This window comes from Neodiprion lecontei, chromosome 5, assembly GCF_021901455.1.
Source record: "Neodiprion lecontei isolate iyNeoLeco1 chromosome 5, iyNeoLeco1.1, whole genome shotgun sequence".
Lineage (NCBI taxonomy): Eukaryota > Metazoa > Arthropoda > Insecta > Hymenoptera > Diprionidae > Neodiprion > Neodiprion lecontei.
The window spans coordinates 26,061,937-26,087,477 of NC_060264.1; the positions used below are offsets into that span (position 1 = coordinate 26,061,937).

Here is a 25,541-nt window from a genome sequence, read left to right on the forward strand (position 1 = left end):
ACATCACGAGGTGCATCCCCGTTCTGCGTGTATCTATAATGCACGTACATACGCACGGCACGTTTGTAACAGGGTTCGAATTTTGTTATCGCGGCAACGTGCGCTTCTAACCTGAATCACGAATAATTGGATACGCTCTGTGCGCCCGCGGATGGCGCCGGTGCCTAATTTCAGGTTACCCGACTCTCACGGAATACCTGTAACGTCCATCTTGTTTTATACGTTCGAATGGTTCGAATTCAGCATTCGATTATCCCCGTTTAACACCGGACACGCTGACAGTGAGTTGTAGCTATTACGGGAAATTTTTTTCATCGGACTCCGGAGCACGCCGTCGATACACACGGCTGTGTGTTGTAGAGGTTTTTTCAACTCTTTTTTTTTCTCTCTTTCCGCCCAACCTGATACACAACTTTTTCATCCGCCTCGTACAGGAAAAATCGAATAATATTTTCTCTTAACAGTTTATCGAAGCGAAGTCAGAATAAGCAACAGCGAGTATACAAATGGGGTGAGATAGAGGAGACCGGGGCAAAGTAATCGTCTGAAAACATCTGCAGCATCTTGATTAAATGAAATGGTTTTACAACCATTTTTCACAACGTGATTTTATCCAGTTTAGAATAAATTACGATCCGAGTGATACTGATTTACATTTCAATACCGCTTATGTAATGGCAATAGACTTTTCAAAAAGCTTTATCACTGTAACCTGATCTTCCTTTGTATTTTTTGCAAATTCAATTAGTGCAATCTACGGCGTGAAATCTTTAGGAGAATTTCTCGCGTACCGTAATCGTTACTTTTTTTCTGGTATTCTGATCTCTCTTTATTTTCTTTTGCAATCAACGGTTTTTAGTTCAACGCAAGAAGCAGGTCGATTATTTCAATGGAAAGATATAGAAGATTCTACACCTGCGAGGGAAGTTGTGGCGTTCAATTCGTGTTCCTCGTATTTTAAAGCGAGTTATATCGCGAAGGTTGTCGAAAAAATTCTGTGCGCGTGCGTATGTGTGTGTATCGGGACAGAGTAGTGAGATATCGGATACCGATAATTAAGTTCACACTCTATACGCCGGAAGTCAATTCCTGCACGTGGTATATACGTAGAAAGTTAGATGTATAAATGGAATTCTTCTCCTTCCTCATCTTCCCCTTGCTCTTTTAATTCTCGGAAAAGTTTTATAGCGTGAAGTATATCGAAATAGTTAACAGACAGTCTCAATAAAGCTGCAGCACTTAAGTAGCTGCATTGCAGGATCGCGTATCACCCGAGTATCGAGAATTAGTGGCAATTTTTAAAATCACAATATCATATTACGAACGAGCTACTACTAACTGCAATAGTTACCGCTATTTCCATTTTCTCTGCGCTTACTTCATCGTCTTAACAGTGTCACTAACAAGGTAAAAGTTGCGTCAAAGTATAATTTATATACATGGTATACACTTTAATTTCGTTCAGGGGTATAATAAAGTAGGCAAAGGATCGAAGGAGGGCGGAAATAGGTGCATTAAACAGAAAACTTTATATCTTATTTTCATGTTTTGTAATATTTATATTTCGTACCATAAATATCGTGTGCGTTTCACGGTGCACGCGAGATTTGTGGCTATATGCATAGCTATACATATAAATTCCATTTTAGGTAAGTTATACTTTTCTTTACCATTGTTATCGAACTGATAGGTTTTGGCAGACGTCTGCTCCGGTTCACGATGACGACCAACTGTTTTATCAGGGCAAGTGGAAAATGTGTCCAATACCCCAATACCTACTTTCCTACGACGCTTATAGAGCGGCAGCTGCAGGAGCTCAAACTCGGCTGGAGCGAGGCGAAACCCCACCGAAGTGGAGAACAACTCGAAGCTGTGAAAGAAGAACAAAAATAAAACGGGATCACAGTCATAACAATCTATATTACAATTTTCACTTATTACTTGTATCTTGTAGTGAAAAAAGGGAGAAAATCGTTGTGCAAGTATTTTTGTAATTGAAATTTACATTAAAATTTGCAGATTATTATCGAAGCCGTAATAAAGCTGCGGCTGTTTTCAGTCTTCAGATAAACATATACTGGTGCACTTGTTGGGATTTTCACTTTGCAGTGCGTTATCTGGCGAAAAAAAAAGAAAATAATGAAACCCGGCTGATAGCTGACCGTTGACCGTGTTTTTTCACGTGCGGATGGTTGAACAGGTATATTATTGATTACGTTTCATTAGTGTATATGACTTGAGTATAATTTTAAACGACAAAAATTACGATTTGTCTCCATTGAAATTAAAAACTTAGGTTACGTGGTGAAAAAATGGCGCTGACAACCAGGCTCTGACGTCATGAGGACACTTTCCAATAAAACCAAGCAAAACACTGGAGAGGGACAAAATTGCTTTATTAAATAAACACCAGATTGAGACATGGGGATGAAGAAACATATGTGGAAAACTTTGAAGGGTGCACGCAGAAGTGCGACTACAGAGTTGCGTATGTATATGTGTGTTTGCATACGTGAATTTTTTAAACCTTGCTCGTTGAAAATTCTCATGGACTCTTTTTCCCCGCACTTATCAACCTGCTCTGTATCATATACGTAAACATATATTTCTGGAACATTTCCCCCAACTCCGAACAGGCGACATGTGCATACCGGTGTGTGTGTGTATACACCACACATGTAAATATATACGTGGTATTTTACTCTCGGGAGGGCGATACGACAGACGTTAACCTTAGACCTCCATTTCTCTCTCTCTCTCTCTCTCTCTCTCTCACACTTAGCTTGTGTACAGTGATGCCCTTTTTCCGTAGCACACGTGACGTACAGACGGCGTTAGACTTGTGTGCTACAGCTTATACACGTGCTGTTCGCACTAGTATGAAAAGAAAAACTGCACTGGTATTTTAAGCTCGCAATCATCTGGGAAGTATTCTTCGTTGTATCGTGATATCGGAGTAAAAAAAAATAAAAAATTCTAAACGTTTTTCAAGCAATCTGATGCATTTGTAGATTCTCAGACAATTCGATGAAACGATATTCGTTGGCTTGGAGAATGTAAGTTTCTCGCATGCCGGGATTTGGTTATCGTAAAGGTATAAATTCTTTGGAATGAATTTGAAATCGACGCGATCGATCGGTGTATCATGTATATGGTGCAGTAAGTGGCCTAAAGATGGGACGAGACGCATTCACTCCGGCAAGTATATGCAGGGTATAAGAAACTCCGATCCTTCTATACCTGGTGTACAGGTATGCGTATTCACATGCATATAAGAGTAAATGTGTATCTATCTAGTTCCATTCGTGAGTTATAATACATACCTATAAGTTATCCATTTGAAAGCCGTCCAAGTATACCAACTTTTTTTTAGTTCGTTTCTTTCGTTTTTTATCCAGCCCACTTTGTACCTTATACATCAAACACCGACGTCAGCATCGCCAGCAGCTGTAATTCTCAAATGTACATTCGTAGGAGGTAGAAAAGGAGAGAGAGAGAGATACTTTTACTACGTATAGGACTTATAGATGATCTGTAAGGCGTGCATAATATACACAGAGGAGACAGAAAAGTAGTGCATGCGATACATCGTGGTACCAGAGTAAGTTGGAAAGAATATCGAGGAAATAAAACTAAAGAGGGTGGTTTGTAGAAACTACGGAGATCAAGCCGGAGGCGTGATCTAGGTCCGACAAATAGTATACTAATTACTTACATTAAATAACATACCGTACACAAGGGCATGATGTGAATGCATGGGGTGTACATACGTATAGGACGTCCAATCAGGTAAAAAATGTGTCGAAACAGGAACATGACAAAACAGAGGTTCTAACGTGCAACCAAGTGAAACTTGACTCAAAAAAATCTCTGTGATTTATAAAGGAAATATTCTGAAACACCTCGTCGTTATGAGCGTCAAAGATTTTGCATTGTTTTGCTATTTACCGTAAAAAAAATCGTACATACCTGTATATCCGATTTTAATGAATAACAGTTTATTTTATGGTCAGAACTTCTTACAAATTGTTTGACAATAAGACAGATTTTTTTTAGATCTCGTCAATAGATACAAACAATCGGAAATGTATGTATGTATAATCGACATAATTTAAAGATGAAAAATGTATGATTCGGTAAGAAAGACATTCAATTGTCATCCGCAAGCCTCTGACTCTGACGATATGAATTTGAATATTTCATTTACGAATAGAATCAGACGAGAACGAACCCTATAAATTTTAAGTTGAAAAAATGACAGAACAACGCGATTTCTCTGACGTTGTTGACATAACTGTAATTGTTATTACAGTATCTGAAAATAGTCTCCCACCATGACACGGACTTTATCTTCAGTTACATGTAAGTAATTAAATAAGCTTACTTTCATCGACACTCACCAATCCTCTGTTCGATCACATTGTCGTTACAATATTTATCCCAAAAATCCCTAAACGTGAATAAAAATCAAGTCACAATCAGTCCGACAACATCGTTCAGGGTCTTTTGGTAGGCGCGCGTAGGGATCTCATCTCATCTCATCTCCCGAGAAGAGAAGTTTTGGCGCTCCCGAGCGGAGTGAAAGGGAGAGAGCGAACGAGCGAGGGAAAGAGAGAAAGAGATAGAGAGAGAAAGAGAGAGAGTAGAGAGTCCGACGAGCGGGTTGCTCCCGGTTACTCCCGGAGCGCGAAGGCTCAAAGGGTAGGGAATCGTCGGGAGGCTGCGAGGGGCGGCGGTGGTGGGGCGGGGGGGGGGGAGGCGCACGTCGCGCGCGCGCACGACCCTCTCGATAGCCTCCGTGAGGACTCGGCTGTTTCCGTCGATCTCTGCGGGGGCAAAGCCAGAGGCTCCGACTCTGGTATCCCCGGCTCCCTCTCGCCGCTCAGGGCACCGGGTTACTCCTCTCCGAGAGGTCCGAGCGAACGCGCGTAAACGGCGCGAGTGTACCGAGAACGAAACGGCGTCCGTCGTCATCTCGCGGGTATAGTAAAAGAAAAAAAAAAAAAAGTGCGGTGTGAAGTACGCCGAGAGTCGGAGAGCGACTGAAAACATACAGAGGGGCTCACAGGTGAACCGGTGAACGTGCTTCGGTTAAATGCGAGAAATTCGTCGAACCAAGAAATCGCAGCGCGTTGATTTGTGTGTCTTTGTTGTTGTTCTTGTTGTTGTTGTTATCGTTGCCGCTGCTGCTGCTGCTGTTGTTGTTGTTGTTATTGTGTTTGCCGCGAGGCCGGAGACACGACTCACGGGAAAGATTGAGCCGGTCTAGATCAGTTCTAGATGTCGGCCGATACCGGCGCCGGTTCTTCAACGTTCGGTGGTTTCTCGATTTGTTTTCCCTCCTCCGTAAAGAGTTAATGACAACAGCGATAAACTGCTGCTGCTATGCGCAGGGATGAACGGTCGGTGTCTTCGTCTCTCCGAACTCAAGATACCACGGAATAAACAACTCGTGTTTGGGGTTACGGTCTCGCGTCTTTGCCGCGTTGTTGTTTTGTTTAATCGAGGCGAGACCGAGTGCGGACCGGCGCCAACTTCAAGTGCAAGCTGACTATTACGATATCTCGAGTGTCGACGTTCGTTTGTTTATTTTCTTGCCGAGGCTGCATTCGCCTCTCGCGTTTTTTTTTTTTTATTTTTTTTATACCACGATTCTTCCCTCGGGCGTAAACTCTCTCGCGAATTCGTCGTCAGGAGTTTGCGAACGGATGCGCGGCGCGTTGTTACATGTGTACACAACAATTTACCGGAGTAACGCACGTGCGTCTGGGATTAAACCGGCGGCAGTGGTTGTTTTGGTAGCTGGCCAACAGGATGAACCACCTCTAACAGCTCGACGTCTAATCCGTGATTCATAATTCCGAGATTAAATCGAGCATCGAAATCACAGCCTAGGAAGAAATGATATCGATAGAAGAAAAATTCGTGCCAATAGTGAAGGTATTACTGCCTATCTTACGTAACTCGTGATTCGAGCAACGAAACAGAAATCATATCGTCCGATCGGTGCAAAATCGTGAACGATCATCTCCTGCGTGCAACGAGATATATCGAAGGATTGTGAGTGCGTTTATTTTGATTTATCATCTCGAGGAGTTTTCGGTTTACCGCGGCTACGTTCAGACTGTAAATACTGTAACAAGTGAGTTAATAGAACCGTGTTGCGTGAATTTCGCCAGTTATTTAAAATTCTGCTGCAAACTTCACGACGCTCCAAACAAAAGACAAACAACCATAATGCCCTGCGTTCAATCACGTGCCAAATGTGTCGCGGTTAATTTTTGGGCTACCGGTAATAAATGCGAGGAGAGTCGATCGTCGGTTATATTCGTGTTACAGTGTTCCATCTATATCCCATCGTGAACGAATAGTTAAAGAAAGTGAATAAATTTTGGACAATAACGATACGACGATTGCTCCGGATCTGTTCTTGAACGAATCGGTTTTCAAAATCGAATAATTATAAATAAATTACGTACGTGTAACAGGTATTTAGTATCGTGTTTAATAACTGTGAATCATCGAAGAATAATTATTATACACCGTAAGCTGTACAGTTTTCTTTGTGGATATACAATCGTTTTTCTTTTTTCTACATTTAAACAACAAGTTCGTGATATTAAAAGTTGGAAACATAGTTCCTCCGTAAGTTTATAAACACAAGTTGTGCATATCGACTGATATTATCGAATCGCCGAAATGGATGCATCGATGGAAATGAAGTTCTTCCTTCCCCTGCTCGTCGCTCTTTACGTGGCTGCTTTTGTGTCAGGTAAGAAAATAAAACGTTATCACAGAATATAAAACCAACCGTACGTACGATTCGTCGTGATAATTTTTCTCTTTTTTACTCATCTTTATCGGCGTTGTACGAATTGCGAAACAAAGATAAATTTAAAGAAAAAAAAAAGAGAGAAAAAAAACACCGTACACCTGCGTCCAATTTATTAGGGCGTAATTGATAACGGCGTTACACGTATAACGATGCTGTGAATCGGCGACGAAACCTGCAGATTATTACAACACACGACAAGCACCCGCGCAAAATACGGAATACAATACCGTTCTATCCCCGGAGGAGTTTTGGCTCATTTATCAAGCAGCTATCATCCTCCTTGCTCGTTGATGTATTGCTAATAACAAATGATCGGCAGCTGCGGACAATTATCGAAAGTACATTATTTTCCCCCCACAGCTGGCTTTGTGTTGTATACCCAATAATCCCGGCGAAATTGGTACACGCTACAAGTGTACGGAATCTATAGCCAATTCCGTTCAACAAAGACGTCGTCGATTTTACAATTAATTTCAATCTTCGATTATGCGGTATATCAATAGTTATTCAAACGTCGTTCGTTTCGAAAAGTGAAAGGAGATGCGTCAGGATTTTCGCGTATAATATAATAATATATAAATAAATAAGAATGATTTCTTAGAATTGACTGACTATAAATTATAACAGCGACGTATCGTTCATTCTCTCCCATTGACGATTATTTTGTCCGCTGTAACAGTTTTATTTGCACATGGCACCCAGCATTCAAGATATCCACCTAATGATTCGGTTCCCAGAGTAAACGAAGTTTCTTTTTCTCTCTCGCATCGGGAAACCGCCATCAGCGCAAACTTATTCTGTTATTGTAGTTTGCTCACGGTATATAGCCCGCAGATATTGAAGAAATATATTGCAGTTTGCCTTTGGTCGCATACACGTATATGTAGCGCATCCGGTTTATGCAATTTTGGGATTACATTTTGGTTTGCTCCTAGAATTATTTGCCGACAATTTCTATTCCTGTTTGTACAGAGAATAGAATTGTAGATATTGTATAATATACATACATGTATGTACGCATGTATATTATATTGCAAGCACTTGCAGAAGTACGTTTACCTTATACGTACAAAGTGTATTTCACTTCCCAACGGTATTGAAACAATGATTCCGGAAATACGTTATGCTTTGCTATTGCTCGTCGATGACGGTGTAAAATAATATATTCACGCGCCGTTTTGTTCGAATGCGGAACAATTAATCCCGCGGTTTCTCGTTACGTTCGGAAAAACTTTCGCACCACCCTCGTGCAACTTGTTTGAAACTGAAAATAAACTTTCATCGGAATGCGAATCTATTTGATAATTTAGTCGTCGAGCTGAATCGTTTATTTTATCAAATTAAAATTTTTCCACTATCTGTATAGAGTATAATTATTAGGATGGTATTTATTTTGAACTTTTTCGAATTTTGACTCGGTCACTCTCCGGATTGATTCGTTTGCTTGAAACCAATTTATCGGCCGTCCTGATGCGATCTCGAAGAAATCCAAAGTAATTATTCGTATTCGTAAGATTCGTAATGCATGTACGAAACGGGTGAAAAGTAAACCGATTGTTATACCGTCCCCGGCCTGCGACATGGGACACGAGGACTTATAGACTCTTCCCCTGCAAGCTCTTTTTTGGTCACAGTTTACGCAAACACGTCGTTACAGTGTATATGTTACATATATGTGTGTGTATCGATCGATTGAGTGAGGCGAAAACGACAAGGACGACAATGACGAGGAGAAGGAGGAGGAGGAAGAGGTGGAGGAAGAGGAGCTCGGAATTCGTCGTACATGTAGGTGGTGGTTGTTTGCCGCGCGGGAATATCTACTACCCCCTGAGAAATGCTTTTATCAATAATAGATTCTCCCCGCGCGGAAAATGCTCTCTTGTTTTTCTATCATCGAAATCCATCTATCCACTGTCCTTAGTCTCTACCATTTTATCCAGAGAAAATCACCCTAGCTTCTCCTTTCCTCTCCTCTCTTTTCCTCCTATCCGCCACGCCTCCTCATATATATATATATATACACATACACATAGTCTAGTCTCTCTTATTCCTCCTCATTTTTTTTGATTTTATTCTCCTCTTCGGAGCTGTACCGTGTTGCTGCAATCCCAGCGATCCTCATTTCTCTCCTTGTCTCTTTCCCCCTCAAGTTCTACCTCCGAATTATATAAATAATCCCGCATATTCGCCGAGGTATGGTGCATACACAATTTCCTTTCTTATATATGTACATGCTCGAGGTTTGATTGAATTTTTTTTTCTCTTTTTTTCCGTTTTGTTTCTTGCTTTCCGCCACTTTTATGCTTACACCCCGCCGAAATTTCGTTAAAAATAGAAGAGAAAAAAGAGTGAAATTAGAAGTGTACGAATGAAATTGCTGATTTCTCACGTTAGTTACGCCATCCCTATTTCTATAGCATATAGTATGCATGTATCGTATATGTATACATATGGTAAAATCAATTATAATTTCACATTAGTACAATATTCCATATGAAAATATTTATACTGTATAATAATTGATATTTTAGTTATTGTACGCTTTTTTTCCCCTCCTCGTTTTTTCTTAATTTCATTGATGTAATATCATTTTTATCAGCACAGTTTCACCCGTTTTCTCCTCAAACATCTTTCGTTCCATTTTTCGCTTTTCACAAGGTTTTATCCTCTGCGTTGTTTTTTTTTTTTTTATTTTTTTTTTTCATCTTCTTTCATGTCGTTCGTTAATTAATTACGCGTTATCCGATTAACCATTAATTAGCCGTCTACCTACTACACAAACGACTCGCGGGGCTTTGGCGAGGCTCAAGAGCGCACGCGATTAAAGAGTGAAAGAGAGAGAGAGAGAGAGAGAGAGAGTGAGAAAGATTACACGCTCCGCGAAATCAACCCGGTAGACCAAATAACAACGGGGATAAAAGCAGCTCATCCGGAGGCTGGTGGGAGTGGCAAAACGTTAGCCGGCCAGTAAAGCCTCTCTCTCTCTCTCTTTCTCTGCCTTTCTCTCTCTCTCTCTCCCTCTTTCTCTGCCTTTCTCTCTCTCTCTCTCTCTCTCTCGCCTATCGGTCGCAGGAAGCGACTCGATACGTTTGAATGTATGTATGTACCCAGGATCGCGCATCTCTCTCCCACCGTTTGAATTTCGAATGAGATTGCTTCTGTCCAGCGTGATACGGACCGTTAAAAGACCTGCTGCTTACCGGAGAAGAGGGAGAAACAAAAAAGAATTACGGGGTTGAAATAGAAATAGAAGTAAAATCAGAATTGAAGATTAAATTCAACTTGATAGAGAGATTGCAATGCGTTGTTGTCGTCTATCTAGATTGTGTAAAATCGCTAGAATTCTGATTGGTTTTCTAATGCACCTTGACCGTTTATATTTTGAATTTTCTAGATTTCCAGGTTCAGTATTTTAAAATTCTTCTAAATTAGATCTTCGCATTTTTGATGATTCGATATTCTGACCCTTGTGTGTTTTCAAATATTTCAATAGCTTTGTCCGTAAAAGGACAAAACAAGTCATTTTTCAAGATCTCAGTGTGACACAATAGTGTAAGATTGCGCACTAGTTGATACTGTTTTTCCCGAGTGCGCAAAATTGAATTTTACGCATTCAAATGAGTACGAAAAACAATACATTTTCGCACTCGTGCGAGAATTAAAACGGAATGGGCTACTTTTTGTAGAGTGTGCAGCAAAAGTTCCTCTTACATTACCTGCGAAGCGTGTGCAAAAATAACTAGAGTATTAAAATAGCGTGCGCAAAAGTAACCAGAGTGTTGAAACAGTGTGCAAAAAGTAACTAGCGGGTATAAAAGTTGTTCACTTCTCACACGCTCGACATGCAATGAAAGAGGGACTTTTGATGCGCGTGTTGCAAAACTCGAATTTTGCACACTGATTTTGGAAAATGTATATTATCGAATATATATGAGAATTCTTTGATAGTTTTTATTTTCTCCGCACCGTCGCGTCACTCTCGACGTCTAGGTAATTGCGTATTTTCAAAACGCCTTGGAGACGTCGTTGCGCCTATGCTCGTCTCCTCGTCTTCTGTTGCACAAGCTTAAAGCGACTGAGAACTATTTACCATGAAATATACTCTATCCCTCTGCAATTAATATATGTATATATCTGTCTCTCTCTCTATGTATATATACATATATAGTTGAAGAAGCCGCCACGAGGAAAGCAACTTGCGGCAGAGGGAAATATTATTATTTTGTTTCATCGTTGTAAACAGCCTTTGGCACTGCAATTATGCGAACAGAACAATTCTCCTTGGATCTTTTCGAGACGACAGGATGAGTATGCCATTATTATATACATAGCGATGTATAAATATATCTATATAACATATACGGTATACAATACACACACCTAGCAGCATTTCCTCGGCGTTTTTTCTTCTCGTCCAGAGAACGTATATACTTACCTAGGCGAGGAAAAAGACAAAGCTCGGGTAGCAAACGAGGATGGAAAATGGAGAAAAATGTGTATAAAAACGACGTCAACCTTTGCGAGCTCTTCAATCCTCCCCCGACTTCTCGTGCTCATTATTTCTCTACCTTTTCATCCCTCAAATTCCTTATACCTTCTTCTCTACTTACATTATGTATTATACCTATACGCTGTTGTATCTTTTCCTTCTTATTATACATTTTTATTATACTTATGATCATTGAGAATTTTTCAAGTGTCAAATGGTTGCTTGGCTGACAACGAGAGTGTAAATTATTTTTCCGAAAATAAATTTAACGGATAAATCCAACTCGAAGAAGATGAAAAAATTATTTTTTTTTCCATTTTATCACGTACGCCATACAGTATTGATGAAATTTTGTCAAAAAAAAAAAAATGCGAAAAACGTTTAGATCTCCACCAATGTATAACGTACATAGGTATCTTTTTTTTTTTTTTTTTTTATTAATATTCGGTAACTTTCTTGCTTGCGGCATGCATTATGTACACAAGTAATATTCTCAAGTGTAGCGTATATAACCTAAAGAATAAATAATGAATGTATAAGAGAACAAACTGCCGAGGTGGAAAATGTTTTATTATTTAACGCAGCATTTGCAAAAAAAGTAACAAAAATTTACGAGATATGGAAATACTGTGGACATTTTTTCGGGCTTCACGCGCTTCCGTTCCCTTCAATTTTTTGTCTCTCTCTCTCTCTCTCTTTCTCTCTTTCTCTCTCTTTCTCTCTCTCTCTCCGTATCTCACAGACTTTTCGGTAGAGAACTTTAGCAGCGAACGTGAAAGCGCAGCAGCATCAGCAGCGCGGAAATCCGTCGTGTCCTCTCCTCGTTTGGTTCGTCCTGCTGCTGCTGATGCATGTCTGCAAGGCGATCTTGCATAAAAGCAGTGGTTCCATCAACAACGGATATTGGTGAAACCTGATGCATGCCAACGCTTTGGCTCTACGCACTGGGATATCACTTTACTCTAGGGAGATTGTCCTACTATTAAACACATGCATCGCACACAGGTATTACACACGCTTTGAATGCACGAATACGTTCTTTTACCCCCCTTTTTATCTTCTAGTCCAATAAACCAAGGCCCGACGAATCTCGGATATTTAGAAGTGGTGGTGAAATTGATTTTTAACTTAGTTCCGTACTCAAAGAATTTGCCATACGCAAATTTGCGGGGTCAAAAATCCCCGGGATGTTTAAAAAAAACAGACGGATATTTTCGTCTTTCACGATTATCTCGGCAATGGTAAGGAATTTTGGAAAAATTTTCTGACAAAAGTTGTAGAGCTAAAAATTTCGCGTCGAAATATACCCTAAAAAGTTTATTTTCATCCAGTATTTACTTGGTGACAAAGAATTTTTTGATTTTTCGCAATTCTTTACCGTTATCGGAATAATCGCGAAAAACTAGAATTATATCGTCCGTACATTAATTTTCACTGTTTCCCGGGCATTTTTGATACTGTAAATTTGCGTATATTATTCTTGGGTTTAAAACTAAGATAAAAAATCAAATTTGCAACCTCTTACAAAATCAATTTGAGGTTCGTGCCTTGTGTGTATTGGACTATTTGAACTAAAAAAAAAAAAAATTACCCTCACGAGGCTTTGTGTATTACAATATTAAATAATATACTGTAAATAACGTCTGTAATGAATCCTTAATCATCATTTTACTTGTATATTTGATATGTGAGAGGAAGTGAAATGTATGATGTCGTATATCGAAGTAATTTCCGGGATGAAACTAGACGAGAATTTTACATTGGATTTGTCTTTTTTTTTTTCTCTCTCTGAGGTGGGGAGGTTCAATTTTCTTTATCGTATAACAAGGCTGCTGCTGCTGCTGCTGCTGCTGCTCTAAGTAATTGAACTTTTTTTTGATTCTTAGACCTTTCATATTTCCGCGCTTGGTGTATCAGGTATACTACATAATAGAGTTCATACCATGACGTATATTTACAACTAGCAACCCGTCGCGGTGTTTCAACCGCTAATATTTTCAAATGCTTCTTGTGGCAAAACTGTTACACACAGCCATATTATATTGCGAAATTTTTTGCACAGTTCGTCGATTCGTTGAAAATTTTTGAACCTAAATTTTTTCTACATGTTTGAGTTTAGTTAGCGTTCGCACAAGTGTCGTCACTGTAACAAATTTCTGCAATTGTCCCAATTCTGAAACAACACCTTGAATATTTTCAGATTTTTTTATTCAATTGCTCAATTATTTACAAATATTTAAAGTGATTTTGACAAAAAAAAACTTTCAGAGTAAAAATGGGATTCATAGGATTCTAAAATGGAAGGATTACAATGGGCAATTTTTAAAAATTCGGAAACACGTCTTATAGATCATTCAAAATACTGAATTTCGAAGCATGGAAGAGACAGAATGTAGAAAGACAAAGTATAAAAATCCAAAACAGAATCGTCAAATTTTGGTCTATTGTAATTCCATCTGAGGATTCTGCGTTTTGGAATTTTACACTTTAGCTTTCTACTTTTTCATAACTCGTCTCTACGTTTTTAATCAAAAAAAAAAAAAAGTTCTTGAAATAGATTTTCACGTCTTTAAAAAATCGATATTGTTACCCATCTATTTTCCAACCTTCCTATATTTTTACCCTTAATCCCGTACATGTCTGTATTTGCAAAAGTTCATAGACCGTAAATTTTCTTTTTTTTTTTTCTTCAAGATATATTTCTTAATCCCTGTATCATCATTCCCGTTATAATAATACTTATATACATAAACATTTTTAGGCATTAAAAGTTTGTCTTACAAATAGTATATAATTACATCTTTTCGCTATCCGGTAACAACAACGCGATTGTTATACTATTTTTATCTTGTTGTCGTCGGTCGATCTATAACCTTATCATATAACTACTTACAATTAGTAACCAAACCCGAGGATGCTGATTGTGAAATACGCTGCACGGTTAAAGACTGGCTCAAACATCGTTATTAAAAGAAGTAAATATAAGAAATAAATAAAAATTGAAAACTATATCATTCGTCTCTAGATTACCGAGAGCAATTACATTTCCAATTGCTTATCTTTCATCGGCGTATAATATTAGAGCGTGTGTCTAACGGGTTCGTTTACATCATACCCCCTGGACACAAATTACAGTTCAACCGTTACCGAGCTAAGAAAACTAACAATAAATAAAGAAAGGAAGAAAGAGAAAGAGAGAGGGAGTGTACAGGTTTTTTTTTTTTTCTTTTTTTGCAATCTCTAACTTCCCGTTTCTCTCTTTTCAGAGAAAAGAGGAAGAGTTATTGTAATCACCCCGAAAATGAAAAGTTGAGTTTTCATGTTGTTAACGGATTTCAATAATTTTGGTCTCAATCGACGCGGATATTTTCCAAACATAGAAGTGATTAGAATTTGGCTTTGATCGGCGCGGTACTTTTTCGATTATTCAAATAACAAAGTTTCAAATAATGAAATGAAACTGATGATATCTTGAGAATGGATGAATGGATTTGAATGAAAATTAGTACCGTGAGGTTTTTTTTTGGGTCGTTACTCACGAATCGAAGATTAAATTTGCAAAATTTTAACTCGGCGTATTCAATAAGCTCAAAAATAATTAAAAACATTTGGATTTTGATTGAAATTGGTACTCGTCGGTTTGTTGGGTGGCTGATCACGAATCTGAAGTCATATTTGCGGAATCTGAATTGGCGATACGATATGGTGGAAAAAATATCTAAAAATCTTTCGATTCTGGTAGAAATTGCTACGCTGAGGCAATTAGAGTCACACCGATAACGAACCCAAAATTTATAATGGTGGATCCGCTATGCTAGTTCAGAATAAAAAAAAACAAATGAAAATCTAAATCTAAAAAAAAAAATTCTACGTTCTCTTCAAATAGATTCATAAGGAAACGGGTCTAAAATTGTTCCGAGTGTTGTAAAATCGAAGTTTTGAGAATTTCCGGGAATTCTCAGACCGCTTGAACAATGTTATAGTTTGTCAAAAGAATTCAAAGCGTTGCAAAAAAAAAAAAAAAATAGAACAAAAATTTTCCCATGACGGAGTCCGGTCTTGAAATGTTTCGAAAAGAAAATACAGTTTTTGAGAATTTAAAAAAGTGGTCCGTATCAAAATCACTCTCATTACTTGCAAATAATTAGCCAGTTATTTGAAGAAATCTGAAAAAATTCCGAACACTGTTTCAGAGTTGGAAAAATTGTGGAAAAATTTTTTAACCACGGCTAAAATTACGAGGGTCGGACGTTGGTCGGGTTTCGCATGGAATTTCCCCGTATGCAACGTTTAGTTTACACCGTATAATACACGCGGGCAATGTTATTATAATACCGCTAACTATGATCTGATATTAAGCTATTTGGCGGACCACAATGGACACTATGGAGGTCAGAGGGCGCCTTTTGGGGTTGCGGTGTCTGCCGCTTCCGCACCCTAGCTTGTACGCTTTCACCCTCCCTCCCTTGTCTTTTTACCCTTGTTTCAGGTCAGCAGTGTGTCCGGAGACGTAATTGGATACCTTTGGACACAGGGTTCTGTAATCGCTTTGTTGCTGTACCGATACATACGGAAATATTTGTACATAGGTACATGTATATATATGTATATATACACGTATAAATCCGTATATGTGCCTACATGCTTCGGGTTACACGCGTGATATTTTTGAAAAAATTGAATCTTTTTTACCCTCTTCCTTACGAGGAAGATCTTAGTTTTCGTCATTAATTTTCATTTATTTTTTATTTCTTATCCTCAACACTTTTTCGAACGTCAGGTTTTTTTTCTTTCTCACCGCGGAGACGAAGGTGACAAATTTTCCACCGTTGATATCAAACCAGTTTCAAGCTTCTTTGGATTATTTTTATCGGTTTTTTTTTTCTTTCTTTTTTCGTGTTCTTTCATTTTCTTTGACCGCAGTATCGCGTATTGATCGAATTATCAACCCTCGAGCTCTGCGGAATGCTGAAAAGTATAAAAAGAAAAAGTATGCCCTCACGGCGTACCGTGACCGTGGGAAATTTTTTTTTTTTTTTGTTCCGAATATTATTTTGATCGCATATCTCGTTTTTATTTTTTTTTTTTTTAATTTTTTAAAAAATTTTTTTTTTCGCTCCAACCCTTTTCAATCGCTACATATCGCTTTGTTCCTTCGTTCTTCGCGTACTCGCGACAACACGATACGACGATACGTAATACACGCGGGACGAGAAATAAAATTTTCGGTACACAGAGAATCTGATGAGACGAAAAAAAAGTAGAAAAAAAACTTTGTCCATCGACTAATTTTTTCTTTCGCTTCACTCGTTTCGATCCATTTTAATCATTCCTTTTGTCAATCCTCCGGATTGGTAGGTGTTATCGTAATCGTTATAGCAATGTTAATTATTAAGCGTACGAAGAGAGTTAACGCAGTTGTTTGAAATTCAACGTCCGAGTCTGAGGGGCAGATTTACGGATCAATTCTCTGTTATAAGGTATCAAGAGAACCGAGCTTGTCAATTTTCATCCCCTTACACGCGGTGCAGATATTTTATACGTATCGTTATGTTTGCACATGCCTGCACAGATAAGCTTTAGTAATTTATCCATACTTTTTTTTTTTTTTTTTTTAAGCTTGAAGTAATTTATTCGCAATTTCACGCTGTGCCCAAAGTATAGTAATAATAATAACAACAATATTAATATAAAATGCTCGGGGGTAATTCAAAGGTTTATTTGTTTACTTTGTTTTTTACCTTAAAATGATGCAAAAACAGTTTTCATAACCGGGTCTAGACACGGGGATAACTTCCATTTCTTCGGTGCAAGCGTTTCGAGCTTATCTGCAACGTCGAGCTTTAATAAGTCGTTCAAGGAGATCTTCTCCACTTACAGCTTGCGCGCTCAGTCTGTTCTTCTCTGCTCTCTTTCAAGATGAACTTTTTCTCAAGATTATTAGTCTTCTCACGCGACTTTAAATGCCTTAATGTTATATACGGGTTATACACAGTGCGATATTTATCCTTTACCGTCACGGGACGGATTTTCAATTTCTTTTGTATATTTATCAATCGATTTAGCAATATTTTTTCTCTTTAAAAATCAATTATATATCACATATCGATGTGTTTTTAGTTTCTTTTGCAATTCTTGGTACTATGAAAATAGTCTCTTATTACTCGATGATATTACATCGCGTATGAATAGTGAAATTATAAGTCAGGGACGTGCGATTGTAATGGAATTAATTTAAAAATTTAAAAAAATTTTAAAACCGAACGTTGTATTTTGATTGGAAAAATCATTCCCCCTAAGATAAATTCGTTCCATTAAATTTTCCGACGAAGTAGAAGAAGAAAAAGAAGAGCGATTTTTTTTTTTTTTCTCTTCATCGCGTGCTTGACGCGAGGATATTTAACAAGGGTTCGTCCCGATACAACGAACCTCTGATGTTATACGTACTATAATATCGATACAGCGTTTTTCTTACCCATTCTCATACGCCAATTTTGCTTCTCGTTTTCTGAGTAAGCGAGACGTATAAAAAAGGCATACCTACGCGTGTGTGCGAGCTGAAAAGAAGCAGAAGCAGAAGAAGAAGAAGAAGAAGAAGAAGAAAAGCTGGGTAGCGATACGGCGAGACGGTTGTTATCCCGGTTAGTACCTCCACCTTTATCTGCTATCCTTATAGGTATCTATGTAAATGGCACAGGTAGCCCGTGCTCGTTTACGAATATAGGCGCACGTATGTGTCAGAGTGCGCAAAAGGTGGGTCGGTTATACCGCGTAGAGAGGTTATGAAAGTGGTTGCCGGGCAATGTTCGAATACCTCCTCCTTGCACATTCGTTTATACATGTACGTACATGCATGTAATATATACCTCTGTAGTGTATACACAAAGACGTTCCTGTATAATACGTATATAAAATATATAGGTAACGTAAAAGGGAGCGGGTGCGGCTGTGACGAGGGAGAAGAAGAAGAAGAAGAAGAAGAAGAAGATTCGTCGTACTGATATACCCAGAGTCTTTCTTCTCCTCCTTCTTATGTATTAGCCTCCCTCCCACCCTTCTTATTTCTCTTAATTTTATTTTATTTTTTTTCTCTCCTTCATTCATTCTTACTCCCGTCCTCGATCTCTTTCTCCTTTGTTTTCCTTTCATCGCAATACGTCGACGTCGTACGGTAGCCGTTCTCCTTGTCCCCGCGATCTTTCGTTCCCCCGTCCCCCGATTCGCAGAAGTAAAAGCGCCCAGGATCTGCTGCACGGAAGGTGAAACGCTGTGATATAGAACGGAGGAGTCTCGCGGCCCTCCGTTCCCTCTTCCTCAACAACCCCCCCCCCCTTCCACTTGTGTCGCGCCGTCGTGTGAGCCAAATGTCTTTGTTCCCAGGAGTAATACGCCCAGGCCAAGAGGACAGATTGCGAGGGAAACCCCCCCTCCTCCTCTTTACCCCCTCGACACCACCACCCACACACCCTTTCGTACACCGCTGCCACTCTTCGGCGTACCGTACTCCAACATTACGTTACGCGTTCCTGAGTTCGAAACCGCGTATGCCACGGGAGATACGTTCACGTACACTTTGAGCCCTTGTCGCATTTCTATCAGATGTATTATCAGGGATAGGTATTAATTGATACGCCTCGGTTGGACGTCGTCCCGAACCTTTGATTCTAATCAAGTGTCGCTCTCGTGGCGTGTGTTAATATCAGAAGCCAATATCGAATGGTTAGGTGATCGATTACTGATGATCGGTAGGTTACGTCGATTGATGTCTGTGAGAATTTTCATCATTTTGCTTGTGAAATGAATCTCTGTGTATTTTTTTTTTTTTTTTTTTCAAAATGGAATTTAGAAACTTTTTACCGCGTCGTTCATTTTGTAGCTGACGTTGTGGCGAATCTAACGAGCCCTTGTTCGTTCATTTCGGTCGAATAGATCGCGAGATATCGTGCTTTGAACAAACGCGCCGAGTAAACGAGACGCGCGTTTCGCTTGCTAGTCGCGCGCGTTCGCGCTAGCGTTGCACTTAGAATTGAGTTATCTCGCGATCGGTTCATCCGAATTCGTTGAACGTCGGCTCGTTCGTTTCCTCTCGAAACTGGCCACAATCTTTTACATAAAATCGCTGACTATTACAAACTCCGGTTAAACTTTTCATCAATAAAATAACTGTTTTCCTACATCGGGCAATTCTTGCGTCGTTTTTATTCTTCGATCGCTTCTTTTCTCCTCTCGTCTTGACGTTCCGCTGCACAATGCATTATTACACGCCAAGGTATCGCGCGGCCAACACTTGCGGCGCGCGTGCATTCGAAGAGGGGGGCGTAGGGCGTGTAACTGCTTATGTACCCAGAGCATACAAGGGCGCGGTGGTTCAGGTGGGCGCGGGGTACACGCGTATAGCTCGCAGGCACGTCGGGACATCTTCAAGTATTCATAGAGTCGAAGTTTGCTTCCCGCAGGCGAATCTCGCGAACCTCGCCCGACGCCTCCTGTCTTCTATAACGGCTTCGAGCAACGTCGATGTTACCTGCTGCTGCTGCTGCTGCTGCTGTGGAAATATCTAACGTATGCAGCCGGTGTAGAGAGAGGCACATGGGCTTCCCGATACGCCTCGTTGTCTTTCTGCTTCCTCTTCCGCTACGCGTTAAGCTCTTTTCACATTCCTACGTTTCACGCGCACACTCGCGCACACACATATATATATATATATGTATGTCAGGGTGGGCTAAAAAAAAAAACGGGACTGGTTTGAAACGTGAACAAAATCTAAACGCTTTGACCGATTTTTGGAAACTTCTTTTTTTTTCCTCGAAAGTAGAAGAAGAACAAACACAGAGTTCTGGCAATCATATTGAAGTTAGTAACGTTGTCGTAACGATTAAAGCTAAGGAAAAACCGTCATTTCGCGGTTTTCGTATTGTCTGAAATTCGGTAAACCGTAATAAAAGAAAATACACTCGTATTTCGAAATCTTAGTTACTTAAAATTCATTGTAAATTTAAGAAAATAGTTTTTTATTTTCCCCGATGTTTCGTCACGGTAACGTTAATTAACTTCAACCTCGTTTCTGGCACTAAGTAACCACAAATGGTGGACACATCGAACCGTGTAACTGAATTCCGTTCCCCATTTGCTTTTTTGCGTCGATAGTATTAATTATTAGAAAACTTTGAAATAATTAAAATTAGCGGAATAAACGAAAAGCACAACGTTGTAAATATTTTCTTGTTTTTGTAATCAATTGAACCAAAATAACTGAATCCTTGAATCATAATTTAAGATCGAAATTGAGTTGAACATTCTTTAATGTTAATTTTTCTCAGTCTCCCAGCGAATTTTTTAAAACCCGATTTTCAACAGCGTCTTTCTCAGCAGGGAATAAAATTTTTTCAGCCTTGCAAAGCCAAACATGAAAGATTCATTTTTCTACAGTTTCAAGCAAAATAAACTTTTCGGAAATGGGTCTGTGGGTTCGGATTTTATTCGCGTTTTAAATCGGTCACGATTTTTCTTCGGCGTATCCTGTACATAGGTATGTACACATGTAACACACATAGTACCGCACTTTTCTCACCAATTGTTTCTTGACACGCCTCTGTCTGCGCGTGTATTGTTCACGCGTGTACCGCACCCACAGGTCTTTATTCATTTTGTTCCCCCATTTTGTTCTTCATCGCACAGGATTGCTGTCTCCGGTCACGACGATTTATGAATTTGTAACTGAAGTTCGAAAAACAAAAAGAAACAATCGAAAAAGTTGGCTGACAACGAGTCAAGGGAAAACATTACGCAAGGAAACCCTGCAATATTTTCTTCTCTCTCGTATTGGACAATTTTTATTTTACTGTACAAATCTGTTATATTATAATAATTGAACTGTCGGGCTTTCAACTTGCGCTGTGGAAAGAAAAAGGGTTGAAAATCGATGATCGTGCGAAAGTTACGCCGCTGTGGATTCTTAGCCTTGATTACTGTTTGTTCGTTTTTTTTTTTTTTTTTTTTTTTTTGGGTCGCATTCGCCGACACGGTCCCACCTTTCTTTTGCTCTCGTCCTGCATCTTTTATGCACATACATTACACACGCATACATGTATATTCTCAACATCTGAAACCTCGTCTTACGTCGAGCAAGGCCTTACTGCTCAAGAGGGATTTACTTCTCGTGTAATCTGCTTTATCATTTTCTCATACATTTCCTATTCTCTTCCCATCTTCGTCATGGTCAACCTTTATTCTTTTATTCACTTTACTTCTCCAATCTAACGCGCAAGTTCATTCGTTTCGTCATCGTCTTCGCAAACAAATATGAACCGATACGGACTCATGTTTATAACAATTAATGTACACCGTCCTAGGTACGATACAATCACGAGTATTTGTTTGTTGAAAAATGTATACTTCGGTTTTTCGTTTAACTTAAATATCTTCAATAATGTTCATACGCCTGCATAGACGCGTTATAGCCTTGCAATTATGTTATAAACAATCGTGGCGGTTTTCCACGCAGCGGAAAATTGTGCGTGCTTTTAACGTTAATTCCGTTTCGGTATTATATTTCTTCTCTCCTTATAACACTTTTTTTTTTTTTCTTTCCTCTTTATCTATACTAGAGAAGCTCGTTCTGCCTCGACGCTGTATTTCCGGTCCAGCGAACAGGGACTGGTGGAAATAAGAAGAGCACTTTTTTCTTCCACTCCGCTTCGCGAAAGATTCCTTCGAACGCAATTTCACGGGGAGATTTCTACCGTCTCCCCTTTTCCCTTCCCTCTTTACTCCCCCTTGCGCCTCTCGCTATATCTCTTTCTCTCTCTCTCTCTCCCTCCCCTCTCTCACTTATTCTCACCACGCACAGAGTCGCCGCAACTCCCACAACGTCGCTTTCATCCTCTATCAGTCAAGTGGCAAAACCGAAATCGAAAAAATTGGCACACGGTAAACCCAAAATCATAAACGATCTTATACGGTACGTTTGCAACTGCGTTATGAACAAATCCACAGAGAGATAAAGACAAAGGGAGAGCGAAAGAGATTAGAGATAGAGAGAGAAATCCCTCATTCGAGGAAAACTTCTCATCTCGTTTTTCGTTGATTCGTTGTGGCATGTATTACATGGTATACAGAATTAGATGTAACGCTTTGAGAATTTCCGAACAAGAACCGCTCTAATATATGTGTGTGTGTGTGTGTGTGTTTTATACCTACAAAAATACCTTTCGAACAGCTTGTTATAATATATTCTCATTGGCGGGTTCATTTCATTATAACCTAACCTAACCTAACCTAACTGTTATTTCTCATTTTTTTCGTATAAAAATAGAAATATTGGGTTGCGAAGGGGATAAAGAAAGTATGGGGGGTTGGATAAAGAAACGCAAACGATAAAAAGAAACAAATATGAGAATTTTTACCGAGTTTGTTTTATTCGGTAGGTGAATTGCTGCGGTATTTCAACACAGTGAATGCTTTTCAGAGCATCGTGGTGTAGTTTTGAGGAATTTTATTTCATTGTGTTTGAAAGGGTATAATATAAAGGACTTTATACACTTTCATCAACTTTATACGTGTACCCTGTTCACGGGAATATTACGACTTGATTTCAGATTCAATGTGGATGTTTAACTCGGAACGTACTTGGCAATTTGTGAATTTATGTTACGGTTAATAAATTGTGAATTGTAATTTATATGCTAGTCGAAGCAACTTCTTAATGAATTCGTTGCAACGGACAATTTCACGGAAATTAATCAAGTTTCCAACTCGGATTATATTATGTATACAACGCGTCGTATTATATACGTTGAATTAATAATTATGCACAAAACAATGAGCGAATGCGAGATGGGGGGACGAAGGTAGAAAAAAAAATTGTTTTTAGTATATATCCGAAATATGCAGATTATATATTCGGAGGGGAATATTCATACGAAGGGACGTGAAAATTTTCGTTTTTTTTTTTTTTTCATCCATTTGAAAAATTACTTGATTTGAATAAAATTCTCTGCCAAATACGCGGATTATCGGACAGTCTTTGAACCTACGGCGGTTTATTAAAAAGCAAAAAAATCTGAGTGGCGGGTAAAAAGTTATCCAAGTAGGTGGGTGTGCACACATTAAATTATACGGAATATATATTTATACGTGTATATAAATATATAAACTATATAATATATGTAATATATACAACATATACAATATATATAATATATATATGAAACGCTTCAGGATTAGGGTGACGAGGGGCTTGGATTTTAATCTCGTCTCATCTCGTCCGTTCATCACCGCATGCACCGTTTAATCCACTCGCCTAATTTATACGGGTTTTAACTCACTCTTACTCGCTCAAAATTTAAACTACGTGTCTAGCAAAAACCGAGTTGCACGATTTTTTTTAAGCGTATTTTTATTTTCTCCCTCAATTTGCCACTGAGTATTTATTGAATTATCATGTTCGTGAGAGCGCGAAGAATCTTGTTAAGAATGGGTAAATTAGAAATACTGAAATTCTGACGAAAAGTTCAAACGTCGATAGTTTTTTTTTTTTTTCTTTGAAATCACTCCAAAATGCAGGTTTTCAAAATTTAGTCAGATTCGTTCGATTTCATTCTACGACGATTACTAATTTTATTCAGAAGACTATTAATTTCTACAATGCCAATCATTAGTCAATTCAATATTGTAATGTTTGATCACGATCCCCATCGGTGAAATTTAAAAAAAAAAAAAAATTGAATATTCAAACCTTACACTGCGTATCTCCTGGGTGTAAGTAACACTGGTGACACACCGGAGTCGTTGAGACCCCAAAGTAAAAATCATTGCGTAGAAACGGAGATATCGATTCGAAGAATTTGAAAAAATTCTGTCATACTATTTAACTATTATACTTCAAGGCAAATTAGACATATATTTAGCAGGATGCAATTTTAAATGTCTAAACAGAAAAACAGAAAATCCTAAAAGAACAAAAGATCGAGAAATTGATCAATTTGGACAAAAAAAAAAACTTCACTGAATTTTCAATGTTTTGAGCTGAAAATTTACAGAGTAATTCTTAATACCAGATATAAAAAAAAAACCATCGCGAGTTTTTTGGAACTAACGAGAGTTTTGCGATATTTTATTATTTGTCTTGGGTCAAATTAGATTATTTTGGACATTTTTGATATGGAATTAACGGTGAACATGCGGTGGGGTCATTTTGACCCCGGCGTGCAGAGTGTAAGGTTTAACGATACAGAGTACTAGAAAATTTTTTTTTCACGAAACTTATGAAAATAGTCTTCTTAATAAAACGAGACATGGATGAGTGAAATCGGATCAATCGATTCTTATCCATTTTTTTAAGCTGTTGAAACTGAAACATTGGCATAGTCTAATCATATATTTCTGTTCATAATTCCATTATTCCATTAATTTCGGTTATTGTATTCTTTTAAAGAAATCTTCGTAGCTCACAAATACAACAATGTGACAAGTACTTAATATCAAGTACCAAGTAGTACAGATTATTTGTTTATTTTTGTTTTCTTAACCGTGATTCAATAAATCATTTACCTGGTTTTACTAATTTCCGTTCCCAGTCCGCATAATTTCCTTGATTGGGAGATCCTTTCCTCCTTTGCCTTGAATGCGATTCGGTGAAGTGTAATTTCGAGAGAAAAGATGGAAAAAAATGAAAAAAAATATATATATATGTATAAAAAATATCACCGCTGCCGTCGCCACCGACGCCTGCGAACGAATGCCAGCAATTAGTGTAAAAGTGCCGGTGCAGTAGCCGCTGCATCGCATCGCGAGGAATGAAGAGGTAAAGAGAGTTGGAAGTATTTCGGTGATTGCCAAGGAGTGTCTCTCTTCCCCTTCCATACTATGGCGTTTCTCTGCTTCGCCCTACACGGAGAGAAGTGAGAGAAGGAGAGAGCAGATTTTACTCAAAACTTCAGGAAAAGAGGGATACGTGAAATGTTTTTTGGCATAAAATACCCATGTCAAGCATATTTTGTTTACTGTAAAAGGTATGAGATTTTACTCTGCACTCGTGCTGTATGATTAATCGATTAACGAATTATCTAATCGACGACTTCGGTTAGTCGTTTTTCCAATCAATCGATTAATCGGCGGCTTAAATTAATGGTTTTTAAGACTGGTTTTCAATACTCGGAGAGTAATTGTTGCGATGTTATGGAAATTATTATTGTTGGAAAGAAATTGATTGAAAAA

The 25,541-nt window shown here is 38.6% G+C and overlaps 1 protein-coding gene across 6 annotated transcripts in view; it reads left to right on the plus strand.

Moving 5' to 3' along the window:
- The first annotated feature begins 5,630 nt into the window (after positions 1-5,630).
- The window catches only part of LOC107225143 (nephrin), a 196,471-nt gene continuing 176,560 nt past the window's right edge, over positions 5,631-25,541 (plus strand). For all 6 annotated transcript variants that reach the window (XM_046740185.1, XM_046740183.1, XM_046740184.1 and 3 more), the window contains exon 1: positions 5,631-6,772. In XM_046740185.1, the coding sequence (XP_046596141.1) occupies positions 6,700-6,772 (73 nt within the window). In that variant the 5' untranslated portion in view covers positions 5,631-6,699. The remainder of the gene's footprint in view (positions 6,773-25,541) is intronic.